The 21,023-nt window shown below is 42.1% G+C and overlaps 1 protein-coding gene across 1 annotated transcript; it reads right to left on the reverse strand.

Moving 5' to 3' along the window:
- Positions 1–626: 626 nt before the first annotated feature.
- On the reverse strand, positions 627–15,075 carry LOC123127524 (uncharacterized). The gene is made up of 15 exons (XM_044547252.1): positions 14,719–15,075; positions 14,394–14,534; positions 14,195–14,272; positions 13,890–13,997; positions 11,875–13,776; positions 3,850–3,883; positions 3,677–3,754; positions 3,489–3,492; positions 3,148–3,401; positions 2,850–3,059; positions 2,669–2,761; positions 2,485–2,586; positions 1,862–2,320; positions 1,617–1,781; positions 627–763 (listed from the first exon to the last, which is right to left on the reverse strand). Exons 7-13 carry the CDS (start codon positions 3,692–3,694, stop codon positions 2,108–2,110), a joined length of 894 nt encoding a protein of 297 aa, XP_044403187.1. The 5' UTR covers positions 3,695–3,754; positions 3,850–3,883; positions 11,875–13,776; positions 13,890–13,997; positions 14,195–14,272; positions 14,394–14,534; positions 14,719–15,075; the 3' UTR covers positions 627–763; positions 1,617–1,781; positions 1,862–2,107.
- Between the last annotated feature and the right edge of the window lie 5,948 nt (positions 15,076–21,023).

Below are 21,023 nucleotides of genomic sequence, written 5' to 3' on the forward strand. Positions count from 1 at the left end.
TCCTTGTTTTCGTGGCATTAGGCATGTTGCCATGACCCACTATACTTGTGGCAATAAACTATGGCAACAATCCTTGTTTTCGTGGCATTAGGCATGTTACCACGACCCACCATACTTGTGGCAATAAACTATGGCAACAATCCTTATTTTTGTGGCATTAGGCATGTTGCCACGACCCACTACGCTTGTGGCATTACCTTATGGCAACAAATGTTCGAATCGTCATAACAGGAAATTGCAACATACTTGTTTTTATGGTGATAAATAGGTATCACAACAGGTAAAAACTTTGTAGCAAGAAATTATTGCGACAATCTATACTTTCCGTGGCGATACTCTATTTGAACAAACTTACTTTGGTGGCGCCAAACTGTTATCGGTGGCGCCAAACTGTTATCGCATCGTGAAATTTTTTGTGGCGCCAAGCTATTACAACAATATAAAGTGCTCCGTTGCAACATCCTAGTGCAACAAAACAGAAAGGCGTAGCGAATGAGATATAACGCAACACAATATTTTTAGTGGTGCTAGCATGTGGCAACCGAAAGTGGGTTGTGGTAATAGTCTATTGCAACCATAAAAAAATACATGATTTCGATTACAATATTCAAAACCATACGTATAATAGACAGATTCACAAAATTCATAATTCTCATAGCAAATATCCATCAAATGAAACTCAAATGTAATTTAGCCATCCTAATTAACTTCGAAGACTAAACTTCCCGTGATCTAGAGTCCAGTCCAGCTAGTTCTTTGGATCCTGCAATCAAGAAATAAAAAAATTTCTAGTTAATTAGTCGAACATAACATACGTCATACAATTATTCCAGCCCCATTGTTAAAAACTATCGCCAGACTAACTGGACTAATACTGTGTCAGCAAGCATGTAACTAAGGGATCAGAACAACTGTACAAGTGTAAATATCTGAAGCATAACCACAAGTACATCTACTAAAAGCTTCTTTTTGAGAAAAAAACATTGCTTTTAACTTAACAGTGCAGGGCTGAATCACCCAAAGCACAGCCACAAGGGCTGGTACATCAGCCTCCCATTCCAAATAGTGGTTAGGTATAACATCCTACCAAGACTAGCAAGCTCATGAGCAACAGAGTTAGCGACGGCATACATTTATTTCATAATAAGAAAACCATAATTTGAGCGGGTACTTGGTATCCTCAATAACATCAGCATGGGCTGACAAGTCAACCTTATTGATATTAAGTGCTTCCATCAGGAGTTGTGAGTCCGTTTAAAAAATGACCCTCACGACCCCCATATCAGCGGCAAGAGATACTGCATGGGACATTGCAATGGACTCATCAGCGAAGGCATCATGCGCATGCTCATGACATCCTGCTCGTGCATACAGAATGGTGCCATCATCCGATCGCACATCTACTAAAAGCTTCTACTATTGATTTAAGTTATGACTAGATGTATAGTTTCAGTTAAGTTCATGTCCCTGGCTAGCACATATTCCTTTTCCGTTTAAGTTGTGACTCGATGCAGCAACAACACATGGTAAAAGAGAAGAATCAACTAGCTAATTATGAAGACCAATGACATATAAAATGCAGGTAAACATGAAGAGAAAGCAAGGTTGTGACTTACCATTGCTTTACACATTCAAGAATGCCTTGTTGCAGCTTGTATGAGCACATTTGAAGAAATAGTAGTTGGCCTTGAACCTGGAGTCTTATTAGGACTAGATCTCTGTAAAAGAATATTTTGCAAGTTTGGATTACTATTTTCTTTGTCAACCCTCTTCGTAGGCACCTGTAAATAGAAGTGCACTTTTAGCAATGCAATTAAGCAACATACATCTTACAAGGTCGGAAGCATATGAATGTAATCACCTGTTGGGTTCCCATCTGTTGGCTCAATACTACAAACTTTGTCATCATGTTTTTTTCAAATTCCAGTCTTGATGTTCGCTCCTCTTGCAACAATCTTTCCCTTTCAGCACACTCTTCTTTTAACCTCTCCTCAAGTTGTTCTCTCTCAGCACGCTCCAAGTTAATCCTCTCTTGTGTGTTTGCACGTTCAGCTTGTAGTTGATCTTCTAATTCGTTGACCTGCTGGCTCAGCTGAGAGTTTCGCTCCTAGGTGGCTGCTGTAGCATGAGCTTGCTCTTCGATCTGGATATGAAACCTTTCAGAACCAGTTGAAGTTTTGGCAATGTATCCGTACCCACGAGGCTGCGATGACTTGCATTCCAGAGTGTCTTTGTAAGAGGTCTGGAAAATATTGTTTTTCTGCTCACTTGAAAGTGGACCTTCAGTTTCTTTGATTTTAACCTCTTGAAGTGCTTTGTCCTAAAATGGAAGGAACAATTATAGGTGCAGCATCAATATTGACACTATAAAAGATGAAACAAGAATAACACGGTCCAATGCATGAATAATCGCATCTGATGACAAAACATGCCGAATGCACATCATTGACTAACTATAGAATAACCAAAAGTCAGTGTACTCACGTAAACTTTCTGGGAATCTGTGTTAGACCATGTTCCATCATTCGTGTGGGTGAGTTCCCACAGAGCAATAGAATCTGGCTCTTCTCCAGTTTCCAAGTTTCTCTACAAGTAATATACCAATGAGATGCTTGAAACATGACACCATATTTAGGAGCGAGGCATACATATTTAGTTGGACTCATACCTTCTCAAAACTAACTTGCGAGTAAGATTTTGATCCGATTATGTGTTTTGTCTTCTGTTTCTTACGGTTATCAGCGTTCGTTTGGATGCGATCCTATCAATTCATTGAAACCAAATATAACCAGTGAGACTAGACATTTCATCTTAACACATAATAGACAAACTGTGATCTTGGAGATAACCTGAAATTTTGAATCAGTGCCAAAGTACTCAATCATCCATTCCCACTCTTCTGGTTGCAAATCTTCCGGCAGATTAGCCAATCTAGCTGTATCTGTTTTGTATGCCTTGTAAGTGGAGCTTAGAGTTGATCGCCAGCCTCTATATTGCTCTTTCGCAATTTTGAGAACTTTTTCTTCTATTTCTGGTGTATCTTCCAGGTCCCATCTATCCTGTAAAGCATACAGCAAATAAATATACATAAGTAGTGCATTATCGATGGTAAAATAAGATAACACATGTGAAAAAGGTTCTACGCACTATCATATCTGCAACAATGAGTCGATGAATGGTAGGGTGAATGTCCGACCACGTCCTCACTCCAATGAGTGGTAGCTTTATTTTCATTATGACTACCACGTCATCCTTGAACGAACAATAATTCATTCCTACTGTACCACCCAATTTTTCAGAGAATGTAATATTTAGCTTTGCAGATCCATTGGCAAAACGCTTCTTAGATGCTTTAAAACCTTTTAGAACACCTCGCCCTTTCTTCTTCTGTCCACCAGCTTCTACAGCCCAAATCATACAAGAAAAATTGTATTACTCGGTATTAGATTGTATGAAATGATGACACAAATGTAAATGAAAGCAAGTACCATCCTGTAGTAGCGCACGGTTGCGGCGAGCATGGGATGGTCATTCAGCAAGGGAACACATGTCATTAGCAGACACTGGAGTGTCAGATTGTTCTGGAGTTCTTGTCAAAGATTTAGCAGTCTTGAAGGTTTAGCTATTTAACCCACACCAAGATTTTATGCATTATAGCAAATGCTAAACAATTTACCAGATCTGGGTTGTCCATGTTGGTTTTTGTATGCCGTTATACTTTCCATCCTTGTTAAAAGAACATAGCCTTTCTTTACTGCACACAAAAACAATCTTGGGACTTAGCATTACCAAAGCATTGATGTTCTGCACCATTCAGATAGGTGATTATGAGGTAAGGATGTTGTGTACCAGGAGCATCCTCCGTAAAATTCATCATTGTGCCCTTGTGTAGGTAAACCAGACATAAAATTTTGAGTCAATTTAAGAAGAAGCACAATACATCTATTAAAAGTATAAATCTATGTTGATTATTCCAACTAGATAAGGTGCAACACGATATAAGAAAGCAATAAAAACAAAATATCTATTAAAAACTCATATTATAGTGGTCTGAATAACATGCAGAGGATGCACTAAACCTGAATCCTAGGTTCTCTTGACGTACGTTATTCAGAAGTATTAAGCATATGTCAATGACATGAAAGGCGATGTATCAGTGATAGGTTGTTCATGAAAATACTACTCTAAATCAATAGGAAAAAACATTTCCAATGTGACTCGTGTAAGACCAAATATCTATTAAAAATCATCTTATAGTAATCTGAATCAAATGCAATGCAGAGGATGACTAAACCTGAATCCTCTGCTCTGTTGACGCACATATATCATCTAATATCTACATAGTGGTGCTCAAACAGCCAGTGGCGTACCGTGACAAGCTATAGGGCAAGCGGGGGGGGGGGGCAATTTTTAAACTGGCAGAAAAATATGCATAAAAACATATATGAATGACATGAATTTACAAGGTAATCGAACATATGGCAGTCATCTGATCGGCAGTCGTCGATTTGTCATCTTAACAACATAGGCTTTGTACATACAGATTACGTCTATACCTTTCAGTTAATGGATCTAATGCTCAAAAACCAATGTAGATAATAATTAAATTGGCAAGAGATGATCCACGGATGGGCTGCACCAAAACGCTTAGTAATTAGTAAAAAAATACAGTTTTGGAGGGGGGGTCACGACCCCCTTTGGCCTCCACGAGGAAACAGAGCGAACCAGGAGCAGAGATGCCGGAGAGGCCTGAAAGCACGCTGGGGTCGGGTGATGGAGCAACCAGCGCCTGGCCACCACGTCACGACGCCGGCATGCACAGCCGAAACGACTGCGGCCATGAACTGGGTCGGGAGGCCCCGTCGAGCCCCAGTTCTAGGCCGAGGTGAGATCCATGGCGGCCAGCCTCCAGGCCAAGGTGAGGCGCTCTGCCGACCCTCCAGGCCGCGAGTGCCTCCACCGAGGCGGCCAAATCGAGGCGCGATGGGAAAATGCCACCGGCGGCGGCCATGTCCCTTGCCCGGACTTCTTTTCTATGACCAAGCGGCGAGCGAGGAGAGAAGGGGCAGCCCCTCTGAATGGATCGGGATCAAGAGAGCCGCGCATCAAGGAGGAGCTCACGGGGGAGGGGGGTTTGATCCCGGACGGAGGCGGGCGGCGCAGAGGAGAGGGAGGAGGGGGAGATCGAGGGGAACTAGATTTTTTGGCGAGGGAGGAGATCGGGAGGACTAACCTGACGCCGTGCAGCTGTTGTGGTTCGCTCTGTTAACGCCGTCATGACACCGGCAACACAGATGAACAGAGACGAGGGCTCAGATCCAATCGCCCGTGAAGACGCCGTGATTTGATCTACAATTATATATTCGTGGGTTGTTATAAAGGTATTTAGCGGGAGGCTAATTTTTTGGTGGGAACAAAGACACCAATTTGGGACTTTTAGCGGGAGGTTAAAAAATATTGGCGCAAACAAAAGTACACCTAAATTAGGTGGTGGGAAAGTAATTTTTAAAAAAAATATATTTTTGGAGGAAATTTTCTAGATTGCAAATATATTTCGAGATGGAGGGAATACTAATATTTATTAGTAAGAAGTTATATCGTGGTGCAAAAAACACCAAATCCGAGAATTGTGAAGTGGTGATTCGACGCCCTCCCCTATAATGTTCTCGTCATTGATATTTGTATATTCGTCGTCATTTAAGAAAGCCAATTAACGAAAGAAAAAGAGTTTCCTTGTTTATATTGTAAAACAACCATCACATACATCGAAGCAACCGATACAAATGGATACCACACACACCCAAAGCAAGATACACGAATACCGGGCACTGACACACAACCTCAACTACTAGCAAGCACCTATAAGATGTGCAAAAAAGGGATCTGCTTAGAGCCGACGGAGACCACCAGCACGAGGAGCGATCATCTTGGAAGATGTGCAACGGCCATGCCGGACCGAGATCTCCAGGACGATGCCTCCAGGAAGGGCACGACCACGAACGTCGCTACCGTCCGATCCGAAGATCAAGTTTTCACCCGAAATAAGATAGAATGAGTGGGAGGAACATGACGTCCATAGATGCCTTCACCATCAACCAGTGGACGGACTGGGTAGGTGATGTACCACGCTGCTTCAACCCCTCCGCCACAACCCCGGTCCGCCAACCACCCGTAGCCAATTAGGAAGGTGTTGTTTCATCAATCTCCACTTAGGTTGGATATGTCAAAATTTTGTGCCTTGGTGAACTGTTGGTTAAAGCATTAGAAATTTGGCCAGCTCTGAACTACATGTCACAGAGACATCACGCGCCGCTCACTATAAAACTATTAGGTTATACTCTTGTCTGAAAACATAAGTACTGAGGGGATGGGTAGATGAGACATTCGATCTATGTCAGTCTCGATCTTTAGATGGGGTGATCTCATCATCTTTCATTTTTACCGGACATAATCATCTCTTGGCTAGCGATCTCTCCCGTCGCCTGCGAGGGCGACTCGGGAGGGTCCTCCATGCCACAGTAGGTCCAACATAATCATGTTGCTCTTGTTTTAACGAAAATAATAGAGATTCAACTATGTCAATTATCAACCAAACAAATTTAGTTTTGAGAGTTACTTATTGGCATATCACACATTTGTTAAAATAAATGTATTCAGATAAGGCCAACACCTTGTCTCTTCTTTATGTATTCACTAGCAAACATGCCCGTGCGTTGTAACGGGAGGAAAAAAATCATCCCTCATGCACACATCGATGACATAAATAAATCTCTTAAAATATTTCATGGTGCCTAGTTTCCGCTATCTCTTTATGCCTCTATTGTCGTTACTCCTCAGTGATGCCCAATAATTATTGCATTAGGATGAAAATCACAAAATACATGTTAGTCCTCAACCTCTTCTGCTTCACATCCCTCCATGAAAGCAAGGAGGAAGAGCGGCGCAAGGCGGAGGAATTGGAGGAGGCGTACCAGGCACGCCTGTCGGAGGACGGAGAGCTCGGGAATGGAGCGCACGGTCTTGGAAGCTTTCGATGGAGCCGTGACCGGAGTCCACCCGGTCGTCGAGGGTGACCCGATCATCGGAGGCGAAGTTAGTGATCACATGGGTGGTGTAGGACGTTGATACGTGCCGATTGTTGGTAGACATATGCTACCTACACTACTTAAGTAGGCAAAATAATGCAACCAAATTACTATATAAATATCAATTTAATTTAAAAATGCAAAAACAATGAGATCATTTGGATTTGTGGTTTAAAAGTTGCAGATAATCAAAGTTTGGTTAATAGAATTACTATCTTCTTTCAAACAAAAAAAGAAGGCCACGTTAATCACATATTTCAGTAATTTTATTTTTTTGCATGGACATATTTCAGTAATATACGCTATCCGACCTTAAAAAAGTAATATACGGCAGAAGAGGTCACGCGCTGCACCAGACAGCGTGTCTGCCTGTCTGGTCACCCGGGCGATCGAAGCACGCAGTGGCACGACCCACCAGACGGGTCGTCTGATCCCACGCGCGGCTGAACCACAAACCAGAGGAGGGGATCGAAGGAAGGGGGCGACTTCCTTTCTCTCGCCTCTAAACAAAAAAAAGATCGAAGCTAGAACAAACAGACAGGGGAGACACCAGATCGAACCAAGAAAAGAGAAAGGGGAGAGATCGGGTCAAACGAAGAGGTAGGTGAGAAGAGGGTTTCAGGAGGCTGGCGGCGGCGGCCTCTCCTCCCTGACGGCGCGCTTCACGGCGGGGGAGCTTGAATCCTCGGGGCCCCTTCCTGCCGCCCCTGACCGCCACTGCTCCTCTCCAACACGCTGCCGATCTTCCCCAAGGATCCTCTTCTGCTTCTCTTCTTCAAAGATCACGCACAAGACCTCAAGCCTTTCACGCAGAAGATCTTTTCTAGTTGTAAATCTCTGAAACTCTGTACTGTTTTGCTTTGATCTGCATATGACCCTGTGAATCATTGCATGGACATGGGTTTATTGGTGAAAAATTACTGTGAGAATACTTAGTATGCTACCCAGTGATCTTGAGTAGTTATGAGCGGCTGAATCCTGTTTCACTTGCTAGTACTTGGCTGTGTGTTTGATTAATCAGAATAGTACCAAAAATACAGTCCTATTTCTGAACCATTTACCTTTGCTATCTACTATTTTTTTTTGCTTTGATCCTGTGACTACTTATGCTATGTTACATGATTAATACTCTCATAAGTGTCACAAACATGGAAGAAGATGCAGAAGAGCAGATGTTTTGCTTTGCCCCTTATGCTATGATCTTGAGCACAAGAGCAGATGATGATGCAGGTGGTGGACAAACAAAGCAAATGGCAAATTTTCTCGTCACTGTCTCTCTCTGAATTTCTGTTTTTGCATGATCTAGCCAACTACGAAACTGAACTTATTTACCCTCATGTCACATATACTACCATGTGACAATAATACTATTTCTTCTTCCATCAACCAAATTTTGCTTTACAATGTATAGATAAATGTTTGCTTTACCATGTGACAGTAATACTGGTATGTATGTATCCCTGTTGTCTTGTCTTGTAATGCAGCTAGTGATGCTATTGACTGTAATGCAGCTACTAAAGCAGCTGTTATGTTTGTTTAACAGGACTGGCTTTACGGAGATAACGCAAAAATGACACGAGATAAGAGCTGGATGGAGAGGGAAAGAGGTTCTGTTGAGTGGCAAACTGGCATGAAGGATTTCTTGAATTTTTCCTTTGATGGTGCTCACCCAGACTCAACAGTCCCATGCCCATGTAGGAGATGTCTTAATATTGTTCCGAAAAGGAAAAAGGATGTTCATACTGACTTGCTGTTCAATGGGATGGATCCAACCTACACTCACTGGATATACCATGGTGAACAATCGGATGAGGGAAGCATGTCTGAAGATTCTGATAATGAAGACGCTGTACATGATGGTGCTGGGGTATGTGACATGCTCAATACTCTCATAAGGGGCACAAACATGCAAAACAATACAAACATTGGTGAAGGTGCGGGAGACATTCATGTGGATGCTTCCAGCGGTGAAGAAAGGAACCAGGAGCCAAATGCAACAGCCTAGGTCTTCTTCGAACTATTGAAAGAGGCAAAAAAAGAGTTGTACCCAGGTTGCAAGGATTTCACGAAGCTATCTTTCATTGTGAAGCTTTACCAAATCAAGTGCGTGTCTGGGATGACCAATAGAGCATGTGACTTAGTTCTGCAGATGTTCACACAGGTGTTGCCAAAGGGTCACTGCATTCCTACTAATCTCGCTAAAGTAAGGAAGGTGATCCGAGATCTTGGGATGGACTACAAGAAGATACACGCGTGCGCTAATGATTGTGTGCTATTCCGTAATGAACATGCTGATGCAGAAGAATGCCCTGTCTGTCATGCATCTCGATGGAAATCTACTCCTGCTAGTGACGAAGACAATGCATCAAGTCATAAATCAAAGAAGCTAGTGCCACAGAAAGTTCTAAGGTATTTCCCGCTCATTCCAAGACTACAAAGGCTGTACATGACAGAACATATGTCATCACATATGAAATGGCATAAGGAGGGTCGGGTGGATGATGGCGTAATGAGGCATCCTGCAGATTCCAAGGCCTGGAAGCATTTTGATAAGAAATATTATAAGAAATTCTCAAAAGATGCTCGTAGTGTTCGGCTTGGTCTTGCTTCGGATGGATTCAACCCCTTTGGGCTCATGAGTATATCACACAGTACATGGCCTGTCATTCTTATTCCATATAACTTGCCACCTTGGATGTGTATGAAACAAGAAAATTGGATTATGTCAATGATTATTCCAGGACCAAAGTCACCAGGAAATAACATAGATGTGTACTTGCAGCCCTTGATTGATGAACTGAATGTTCTATGGGAGGATGGTGCTGAGACATATGATGCTGCAACTAAAAAAAATTTCCAGATGTATGCATGCTTGTTGTGGACCATTAGTGACTACCCAGCTTACGCAATGCTGAGTGGTTGGAGCACAAAAGGCAAGCTAGCATGCCCGTATTGCCACAAACATACAAATGTTATGGCTCAAGTATGGTCGAAAGCATTGCTACATGGGACACCGACTTTTTCTGCCCAGGACCCACAAATGGCGTCGAAACAAGTGTTTTTCAACAACAAGGCAGATAATAGAGAAGCTCCAGTGGCACTTACAGGTGAACAAGTTCTGCAGGAACTTGATAGCATTCATCATGCACCATTCGGACGGTCAAATAAGAGAAAGCAACCGGAAACTAGCAGCTGGCATAACTGGCGGAACAAAAGTGTATTTTTCCAGCTCCCATATTGGAAGAACTTGCTCGTAAGGTACAATTTGGATGTTATGCACATCGAGAAGAACATTTGTGACAGCATTGTGGGGACTTTGCTTGAGATGGATAAGAAATCAAAGGATGGTGTGAAGGCTCATCTTGATTTATAGGACCTGAAAATTAGGAAGGACCAGCATCCAAAGCCTGGTAAGCATAAGTATGACATAAAGAAAGGTTGATATACTTTAAAAAAGGAAGAAAAGATAATGCTCCTCAAGTTTCTGCAGAGCATTAAGATGCCTGATGGCTATGCTTCACACATTAAGCGATGTGTAGTCCTCGATCGGTGCAAGATTAGTGGACTCAAAACTCATGATTGTCATGTTATATTTCAGAAACTTCTTCCTATTGCATTGTGCAACCTTTTGCCAGAGAATGTTGTAAACCCATTGCTTCAGCTGAGTAAATTCTTTTCTGATTTATGCTCCAAGGAGTTAAGGGATGAACATTTGGAGAGGTTGAGCAAAACAATTCCAGAAATTCTATGTCAGCTTGAGATGATCTTTCCACCAGCATTCTTTGATATTATGATGCATCTCCCAATTCATCTTGCTGAAGAGGCCCGATTGGGAGGGCCTGTCTTGTACAGATGGATGTATCCAATTGAGCAATACTTGCGTATGCTCAAAGGATATGTGCGTAACAAGGCTCAACCAGAAGGTTCTATTGCAGAGGGGTACATACTTGAAGAGTGCATGACTTTTTGCAGTCGATTCGTTGATGGAATGCCTACCAAGCTAAGTCAGTCCGAACGTCATGAAGACGGAGGTACAGATCAACCATCAACAGGAATTAGCATCATGAGTATAGTTGATTACTCCAAGAAAGGTTTTGTTTGTGAATCATTGTCTTTGGTTGAGATTAATCAAATGAGGCATTTCATAATAACAAACTATGAGGAAACCACGCCATGGATTGAGTAAGGATACTTATGTATTTTATTTCACATCATGATATGCATTAATACTTTCCTATTCAACTAACAATCATTTCTCTTTGAAGTGAACATCTTGAGGAGCTGACAAGTAAAAATTCTCCTAATCCTGAAAGGCAGCACAAGGAAGAGTTTGTTGGCTGGTTTGAGAGACGGGTAAGTTTATTTCGCATTTTCACTAATGTTCCTCGTAATAACGTACCAATGCTGTACATTACACTCACACATATTCTATTCCATGAAACAGATCACAAAACTCCACAATGATGGGAAGGTCAGCAATCTTATTTATGCGCTAGCTAAAGGACCTGATCATCTAGCCCGTGTATACAATCGTACAGTTCTGAATGGATATTTCTTTCGGAATTCCTATATCGAGCAGGACTTGAGTACCCAAAATAGTGGCGTCATAGTCAAGGGCGATGCAACCACATGCAATATTGATTATTATGGGGTGATCAAGAAAATCATATTTCTTGACTTCCCTCCTGATAAGCAGGTTGTTCTATTCCAGTGTGACTGGTTTGATGTGCCTCCTGCCAACATAACTGAGAGTAAGGGGTATAAGAAAAACAAATATGGAATTATTTACCTTGACACTACTCTACACCGATTCCAGGGAGACCCTTACATTCTAGGCCTCCAAGCTCAACAGGTTTTCTATGTGAGAGATATGAAGAACCCTGATTGGGTAACTGTTATTAAAATGAATCCACGCAATTTGTTTGCTCCTTCTGTTTTAAATGGTGTAGGCCTTGATGAAGCTGTTGAAGCCGATGAAGGTGGTGACGCAGATGTACTGGATGTCGTCGATGCGGAAATTACAGTGCCAGAAATTACAATACCTGGAGAGATCACTAGTTGGTGCAGAAATGATGACGAAGGATCCAGCATTGATGTTTCAGTCATAGAAAATATAAAACCTGTTGAGTTTGAAGATGTCCAGTTCGAATCTGATGATGATACGGATGATGATGAGGCTTACGTAAATGATGGCCATGTTGCTCCTTTGGGACAAGAAGAATCAAATGATGACCAGGGGTTCTTTGTATAGTTTTTAATCTCTTGGTAAGGTGCTTTTCACATGTTTAAGCCATGAATATAAGTCCTTGAACTTTTTTTATGGTCACCTACGAGTAGTTTCTCTCCTGAAGTTTAATCTAATGTGAAACAGGTTCAAACAAGGCACCCCCTGCATAGTGTCATCGGTTGTTGCAAATGAGAACAAAAGCTAGTGCCTAGCACTAATAGTTTGGTGATGAAGAGAAGAGAAGAGTAGTTGATGTTCTTTTAGTGATGTTGCTGTTTTGACAGTGATGCTATGTACACATTGTTGCTATGAACTTGTGGTTTTTAGTGTTGTCACTATTTTCATTACTTTGCCATCAACTTATGGTCTTTTGTGTGAACAAGTATGGCTGCTGAAACTTGTGTGCTTTCATGTTGAAACTTGTGTTATATATCTCGCTAAGATGGTTTGTTATATCCTACTAAAATGTTGTGTCTATATATAGTTCTTAAAACTGCATATGTTTTCCTACTACAGGTGCCACTTGTTGTCACAATTGCAAAGGGACGGTGCATGTATGCATATTTTAACTCTCATGAGTACTTGTAGAAGGAGAATTGCACAATGCTGAAAGATGTTATTTGCATATGCAAAGTGGGATCATATCTTTTGAATGATTCCATTAGAATGAGGTTACTCCTTGACGAACTCGAACTTGAATCATTTGCTTTTTTTATCATGGTTGGAGATGTGGTGTAGCATGAACAGAAGCTAATGGACGTGTCAGCGAGCCCCGAGGGAGATGCCCCCTGCAACATGAAGAACACCATCTGGACAAAGGGGAGGTACACAGATGGCCAAGGATGAAAGGAGGCGTGCAGGTCCATGTTTCACAGTTATCTCTTTCAGCACCAGCGATTAAATGTGCTTTGTTAGTTCTAGAGCCATGCTAGCTTTGTATGTTGTTCTTGCAGCCTCAACGAGCTAATTCTATTTAAAGCTAATGTTGTTCAATCCTTCTAATTTTGACTATGTGTTCCATCCTCTTAATTACTGTTATTCAGATTTTTTTTTCTGTTGCCATTCAGATACAAATGTTATGAGATTTCAGGAATTTTGTCATATCTCCCAATCGCCTTAATTTTGTAAGTTGTGTTCTAATTCAATTTTGATTTTATTTTCAGAAATGCCTACTTTAAAGCTATGTGAATCCATTATTTTCCTTTGAGTTTGCTATTGAGGTGACTTGGGAACCTTTTCTTTAACTTGGTGGATGTAGTTGTAGTGATGGAGACTTGCCTGAATGTTGCTTTCCTGGGCGTGAAGTGCCTTGAATTATCATAAATTCTGTATAAATGTACGTACCTGTCTGCACCTGATGGTGATCTGCTAAAGTTTTGTACTTTCGAGGTAAATTTGCTACATGGGAAGATTCCTCAATGGCAATAATATACCATGATAGTGATAATTGATATGCATCCTACGCTGAACAAGAGCAAGACAGAAAAGAATAAAATATTCTCTCCAAAGTAATTATGGATTGTTTTCAGTGATTTTCAATTCCAAGTAATAAAGAATATAAGGTTACAATTCATCACCTGAAAAACAGATCTGTGTAGTCATAGTAATGTCTTCTCCAATTGACCATACCCTTAAGAATTTGATGAAAATGGATATATCATCAAGAGCCTTGCAAGCAAATTTATCTACAACAGGAAACACACAATGATGACATATCAGATATTCCCAATCACTATATGAAATGTTTAATGTTCACTTCCCTTTGTAATGTTAGCTTATCTAGCAAATTTCTGTTATTCTATACATCTGATTGGCAAGTTTCAAATAGTACAGGAAAGAGATATCCAGCTATAATTAGAGTAGGGATCGACACTAATTATACCTCTTGACACGCTCATTTGAAAGTCAAGTATATTTATGCAGCAACGCCTCATTACTCCTACAGAACATACCATTACTGCTGCTCATAGGAAGAGATATTACACCATCAGTTGAGTTTAGCTAAATTTGCAGCTTTCGTTACAATGCATGAATCTTATTTATCTTGCTTCAACTGAAGGAAAAAAGAGAGGATGAAGTACCCGTCTTCCAGTCATCTGGCAAGCAACAGTCCAGTGCATATTGCATTGCAAACCTTGTTAGCAAGCATCATCGAGTGCCATTGTATCTTGAATAACACAATTGTACAGGGATCTTGAATAGAACATCAAACAGAGGCACACCTAATTGAAATTACATTGGCACATTAGTACACGGTAAACTGCACAGTATGAATTAAAATTTAATTGCAAAGGATAATCCAGAGAGTTGACATGAAGTAATGTCTAAGGACTAAGATCAAATCAGAATTAATCCTGATGGTCAATACAGAAATGAGAATTCATTTCACAAAAATATTGCTCATACCAGTGGAGGCATCGAACTGTGCCCAGATGTTTTTGCGCACCCACGCCCCGCTCCTTGTTGTCTTGTTGCGGGCCTCCGCGCTGGGTCGCCCGTGAGCATGCCGAGCTCGAGCCCATCCTTGGGCACTTGGGCCAACGGATTCGAATGACGGAGAAGAGGACGGGCGTGGAAGTGTCGTGCCTCCGACAGAGCCTAACGCTGGGATGCTCGCGAGCATGCCAGGCTCAGGGACCTCCTCGGTCACTTGGGCGACAGGATTCGTCGAAAAGGCGGGGAAGAGTAGGGGTTGCGAACCTCTGGTTGGCGGTGGGGAGAGGGAGCTGGCGACCAAGGAAGAATGGGGAACGACGGGGAGAAATGTCAGGGGCGGTGGGATTTTTTTTATTTTTTTACGTGAAGCGGTGGGAAGGTAGGTGACGGTCTGAGGGGCCTAACTGGGGAACCGGCTCCCTGTCCATTGATATGGGCCAGAAAATTACCAAAAGTCCAATCAATCCAGCCCAGCCGTTCGTCTGATGCCCAGCGCTCGGCTGAGTTTTTTTACCGGCTAATTAGCAATTGTGTTCTTGAATCGGAAACCAAGCTAGCTGCTAGGTAGGCAACGAATGAATCATATCCAAAATTGAAGTATTTGTAAAGGTGTAGTTAGATTTCAGTTGACTTTGACTAAGTTGAGTGATATTAGCATGTTTATTTTTTTTTAAATCACCTTTTCATTTGGATTTATGTTTTCTAAATTTTAATACATTAATATATTTGTCATTTTTTCAATTGCGACTCAATTAACTATTTTTATCTCTCTAAAAAAATCCAATATTTTATAATCCCTCTAAAAATACATGAAGACGGAGGAGGATCCCAAAGATAAATATTACTTATGTACGTTAATATAAAACATTTTTCAGTTTAGTTTACAGAGGGCGTAGTACATAATGTTGTTTAGTTGTTGTTTTTAAAAAAAATATGTAAAAAATTATAATAAATTTATGTGATCATGATTTTTTTCATGAAGACATATCTGTGGATCGTGTATTACACGCGCGCTTTCATTGTTGGGCATGAGACATATTTCAATGGCTCGCTAAAAAAAAGCCCACTAATAAGATTTAAAATAGACTATTATAATTATTATTAATTATAATACGTGCGTTGCATGTGCACGCTTAATAGTATATATAAGGACTCTTCTTTTGTACTCCCAAGAGTACATACTCCCATCTCCTAAGCGCAAGAGAAGATAAAACAGAACCGATGCATGCAACGACCACACACATGCATGTGTCTGATTGCTCCTAAAATTAAGGGATTCAATACCAGATGGCTAATCCGTCCATGTGCATGCACCATTGGACAAAAAAAAAGAATCCATGCAAGAAGAAAAGGGATATGTACTGTTTTTTGTTGAGTATATAGTACTTTTATCCGAACGAGTGTACTGTCCTTTTTTATTGAGTATACATTGTTTCTCTTTTGCGTGTACAGTATATACTGATTGGTTTCATTATATGCATATACTAGGTTTTTTTCATTTGGAATGAGTTATTAATTGCTTGTGAACAAAAGAGGTACTACTGGTATTATTGAGTATATACAAATGAGCGTGTACTGCCTTTATTTATAAGCATATACTGCTTTTTTTGGGCGGGGGTAGAGTATATACTGGTTGGTTGGTTTCATAATAGGCATATATACTGGGGTGTTCGCCAAAAACTGAAAGAAGTACACCTCACTTTTTTTCATGGAGTATAAACCATTTTTTCGTGACTGGATATCCACAACTTTTTCCAAACAAAGTATATTCAATATTTTGCGATTGAGTATGTACCACGTTTTAGAGATGGAGTATATGCACCCAGAACAAAAGTGATGGAGTATATACCACATTTTAGAGATGGAGTAACTAAAGTATGTGTCGGATTGTTTTTCGTGATAGAGTATATACCACTTCGTAGTGACCGAGTATATATCACGTTTTTGCCATGTAGTATATACTATTTTTTTTGCGATGGAGAAAGTATATACCACAATGTGCATACCAGATCGACAATATATACCACATAACATGGATCGGGAGGAAGTATATACACCACTTGCCACTTGGTTTACAAAGGAGTATGTAAAACTACTATAGATAAGACTGATGTACAAATGAGCATGTAATACTAGTATTGTTCACTAAAAAAGGTACTGTATCAAGTTCTAAAAAAAGGTACTGTATAATTAATGAAAACAGTATACTACAGGAAATAGTACACTACCAAAAACTGATATTTTTCTGTGAGCCCAAAACCGACAGGAAAATAGGGTGAACCGACAGGAAAAGTATTTCCCGTCGGTCACCCGTCAGGGATAACCGTCAGGGATAGCTTGACAGGGAAAGTAAACTATGTCTGTCAGTTGACTGACAGGAACTATATTCCTGTCGGGTTTCCTCATTTTCCTGACGGGTTTGGCCCTACAGGGTTATATAGGCGTCAGGTTTGGCCCTACGTAGCATGATTATTTAAGATCAAAAAAGTAGTATAGTTGCTTCAAATACTGATATTGTTCCACTGCAGAAATACAAAGACTCAAAATGTAAATATACGTGCATCACATTAGAGCATCATTCTATGATGCGTGATACAAATCATCCTATGATTGCAGTGTGGCGTTATCAGAATTGTCGACGAAGTCCCTTGTGTCTTGTAGCCTTGTAGGTGTAGCCGATCCGGGCGAAAACCTGATCTACTAGGAAGCAACGCCCTGCCAAGCGCCGGCTTGCGCGGCGCGTATAATACGATTCAGATCAGCTGTGTAGGTCAATCATGCCTGAGATATAAAGTAATTAGTCAAACAGGTGCACGCGGTCTCATCATACATGTATGCATGCACATGAAGCAGCGAAGGTACCTTAGATCAATGCCGATGGGCGTGCATGTGCGCTCCATCTCTGGCCGCATGATACACAAACATCTTTTCCTCTTCTCGTGATACACGAACGTCAATTGCTAGTAGCAGATTCATCGACGCTGCTACAGATCTCGTCTCCGTTGTCGTTGTTGTTGGCCTCTCCATCGGTGCATCCCGTGTTCTCCGTAAAGCCGTCGTCGACTCGCGCAGACGGCCACATCTGGACTCCTTTGACCTTGGGAAATTTTATTAATCTGAGCGTGGAGGCAGCTTATCCTCCCTATAATTGTGTAACTAACTCAACTAATTAAAGTATAATTAACTATAGAGAATATCGTTGCAATATCCTGCTCCTTTTTGGCAACACTAGAGGATTGTTGCATTATGTTGTACATATTACCATGGATGCTCAATTTGTCGCAATATGTAATAGTTGTTGCAACGCAACGAAGATGAGGCAAAAGCCACCCTATTACAACCAATACATGCTTTGTTGCAATATGAAGCCATGTTTTTTGCAGCAGTATCTATGAGTAGCGCCACAAGGCAGAATTATTGCAATATATGTCTAAATATAACCACAAAGATGTACTTTGTTGCAATACCTATCCTTTATTGCAACAAGATGACACATTCACGCAACGGGACGGAACTGTCGCAATAGCACTATCATATTGCAACGGCGATGCAGCTTGTGGCAATACATGGCTTCTATTGCAACAAAATGAGTACTTAGCGCGATGAAACAAAATTATGGCAATATGTAGATCCTATTACCACAAACTGGAATTTTGTGGTAATATAGCATTTTATTGCAACAAAAGATAGTTGTAGCAATAATTTTTTGTTGCAATAGACCGGAATCCTTGTAGTGGGTAAAACTTATGTGTTTGGCTTGCCGGGGATCGCTGTGCCGTGCAATCTTCTCGTCCCTTGTTGAAGCTAAGTTCACGACAGGAGCCTGCAACTTCGTGTAGATGAGAAAGAATGCAGGATGCAATCCTATCTATATGCATATGCAAATATTGATGAAATGCTTATGAAGTGATCTTGGTGTGCTCATGCATGCATCCAATCTTAGTTGGGCCCCCTACAACGCCTCTTTATTTTCTCTTGCATGGGGTCATCGCACCGGCTTTCTACAAGGGATTACATGCAGCTGAGGCAAGGCTTATACAAAAGGGTGGCTGTCGGGCAGTGCCCGACAGCCTCGCGCCTTACGGGTAGTACTTGCGTAGATGCTCAATATTCCATGAGTTTGCCAGCTGAGTGCCATCTCCGGTCTCTAGACGGACTGTGCCGGTTTGGTGACTCGTACCACCAGGTAAGGGCCTTCCCACTTCGAAGACAACTTGTTTGTACCCTTGGTGGACTGAACGCGCCTAAGGACAAGGTCACCTTCCTCAAAACACAGGGCATGAACCCTGTGGCTGTGATAGCGGCGCAGGGCTTGTTGGTAGCGTAGCACGCGTAGCAGCCTGGAGACGATTCTCCTTGAGTAGCACAACGTCATCACGCCAGTGCTAATCTTGCGCTACTTCATCGTGGGCAAGCACTCGAGGGGATCCGTAAATGAGTTCCGTGGGGATAACTGCTGTCACGCCCAATATGCGATCCTATCCGAGAGGAACTCGAAGGTCCGACCAAGGATAGAGCCGCATATTGAAATGCTTTTGCAAGGTGGAAATCATTACATCATACCATTAAATATTAGTTGGGGATACATAGAAAAGGCATACAACGCCACCAGAATACAACAAACATCATACATGAGAACAACATCTGACTATAGATGAAACAGTAGCAGAAACTCAAACGACATCCAACCTGCTAGCATAGGCTGCCGACCAGGAACCTAACCCTCAATCAGAGAAGATGCAGAAGAAGAACTCCAAAATAAACATCGCTCTCACGTCATGATCTTCGCATTACCTGTACTTGCAACTATTGTTGCAGTAAACTATGAGCCACGAGGACTCAGTAATCCCATTACCATGGGTATCAAGACTAGCAAAGCTTAATGGGTATGGAAAGGATAAGTGGTGAGGTTGCAGCAAGCGGCTAAGCATTGTATGGTGGCTAACTTACGAGTACAAGATTAAGATGAGAAACTATGCAACGGTCGCAAACTAGTAATGATCAAGAAGTGATCCTGAACTACTTACATTCAAACATAAGCCAACTGTGTTCTCCTCTCGAACTTCCACAAAAAGATACGGTCACGGTTACGCATGTGGTTGGTGTATTTTAATTGAGTTTACTTCAAGTCAACTACAACCAGATATTAACAAATTCCCATCTGTCACATAACCACGGGCACGGCTCTCGAAAGTTTAAACCCTGCAGGGGTGTCCCAACTTAGCCCATGACAAGCTAACGATCCGCGGAGACAATCCTCCATCACCGGACCCTCCGATCAGACTCGGAATCCCGTTGCACAAGACATTTCTACAATGGTAAAACAAACCCAGCAAGACCTCCCGATGCACCGACCTAGCCTGATAGGAGTCGCACGTATCTCGTTCTCAGGGTACACAAGATGGGCCAGACGTCAGGTTGGCTGAGACCCTGGTTGCCCAGAGGGCACCGGACATCGCGCGGTTTGGACCAACACTCATGAGGACCATTGGCCCGGGGATTGATTAAGAGTCCTCGGGTGCTAGCCCGTTGTAACACCCCGGATGTAACTTTCCCAATTTGTACTCCAACTCTTGCCGTTTCGGCGTTAAGATATTTTATTTTCTCGGGTTCGGGTTTTTTGTCTCCGTGTGTTGTTATCATTGTCATGCATCTCATATCATGTCATCATGTGCATTGCATTTGCATACGTGTTCGTCTCATGCATTCGAGCATTTTCCCCGTTGTCCCTTTTGCATTCAGGCGCTTCGTTCTCCTCCATTGGTCATCTCTACCTTTCTTTCGTGTGTGGGGATTAAACATTTCCGGATTGGACCGAGACTTGCCAAGAGGCCTTGGTTTACTACCGGTAGATCGCCTGTCAAGTTTCGTACCATTTGGACTTTGTTTGATACTCCAACGGTTAACCGAGAGACCGAAAAGGCCTCGTGTGTGTTGCAGCCCAACACCCCTCCAATTTGGCCCAAAACCCACCAAAACCTGCTCCATCATCTAGAGCGTTTGATCACGATCGCGTGGCCGAAAACCGCACCTCATTTGGACTCTCCTAGCTCCCTCTATGCCTATATATACCTCCCCCATTCCAAAATCTCGGATCCCCCTCCCCGAAACCCTAAAATATCTCCTCCGCCGCCGCCGGACATGTCTGGACGGACCGGACGCGTCCGCTCCGCCGCCCGCAGCCACTCCGAAGGCGCCACGTGTCCCGCGCCCACATCCCCGCGCCGCCGCCCGCACTCCGGCCTGCAAGGCCCAGGCGGGGCCCTCCCCGGCCC

Source organism: Triticum aestivum, chromosome 6A (assembly GCF_018294505.1).
Source record: "Triticum aestivum cultivar Chinese Spring chromosome 6A, IWGSC CS RefSeq v2.1, whole genome shotgun sequence".
In the NCBI taxonomy this organism is placed as follows: domain Eukaryota; kingdom Viridiplantae; phylum Streptophyta; class Magnoliopsida; order Poales; family Poaceae; genus Triticum; species Triticum aestivum.

Coding starts and splice junctions, on each gene's coding strand:
- LOC123127524 (XM_044547252.1), bottom strand. Junction 3,060..3,147: donor TCATTGTTGCAGATATGATA/GTGCGTAGAACC, acceptor TATGCTTTACAG/GATAGATGGGACCTGGAAGA. Junction 2,762..2,849: donor GCACTGATTCAAAATTTCAG/GTTATCTCCAAG, acceptor ATGAATTGATAG/GATCGCATCCAAACGAACGC.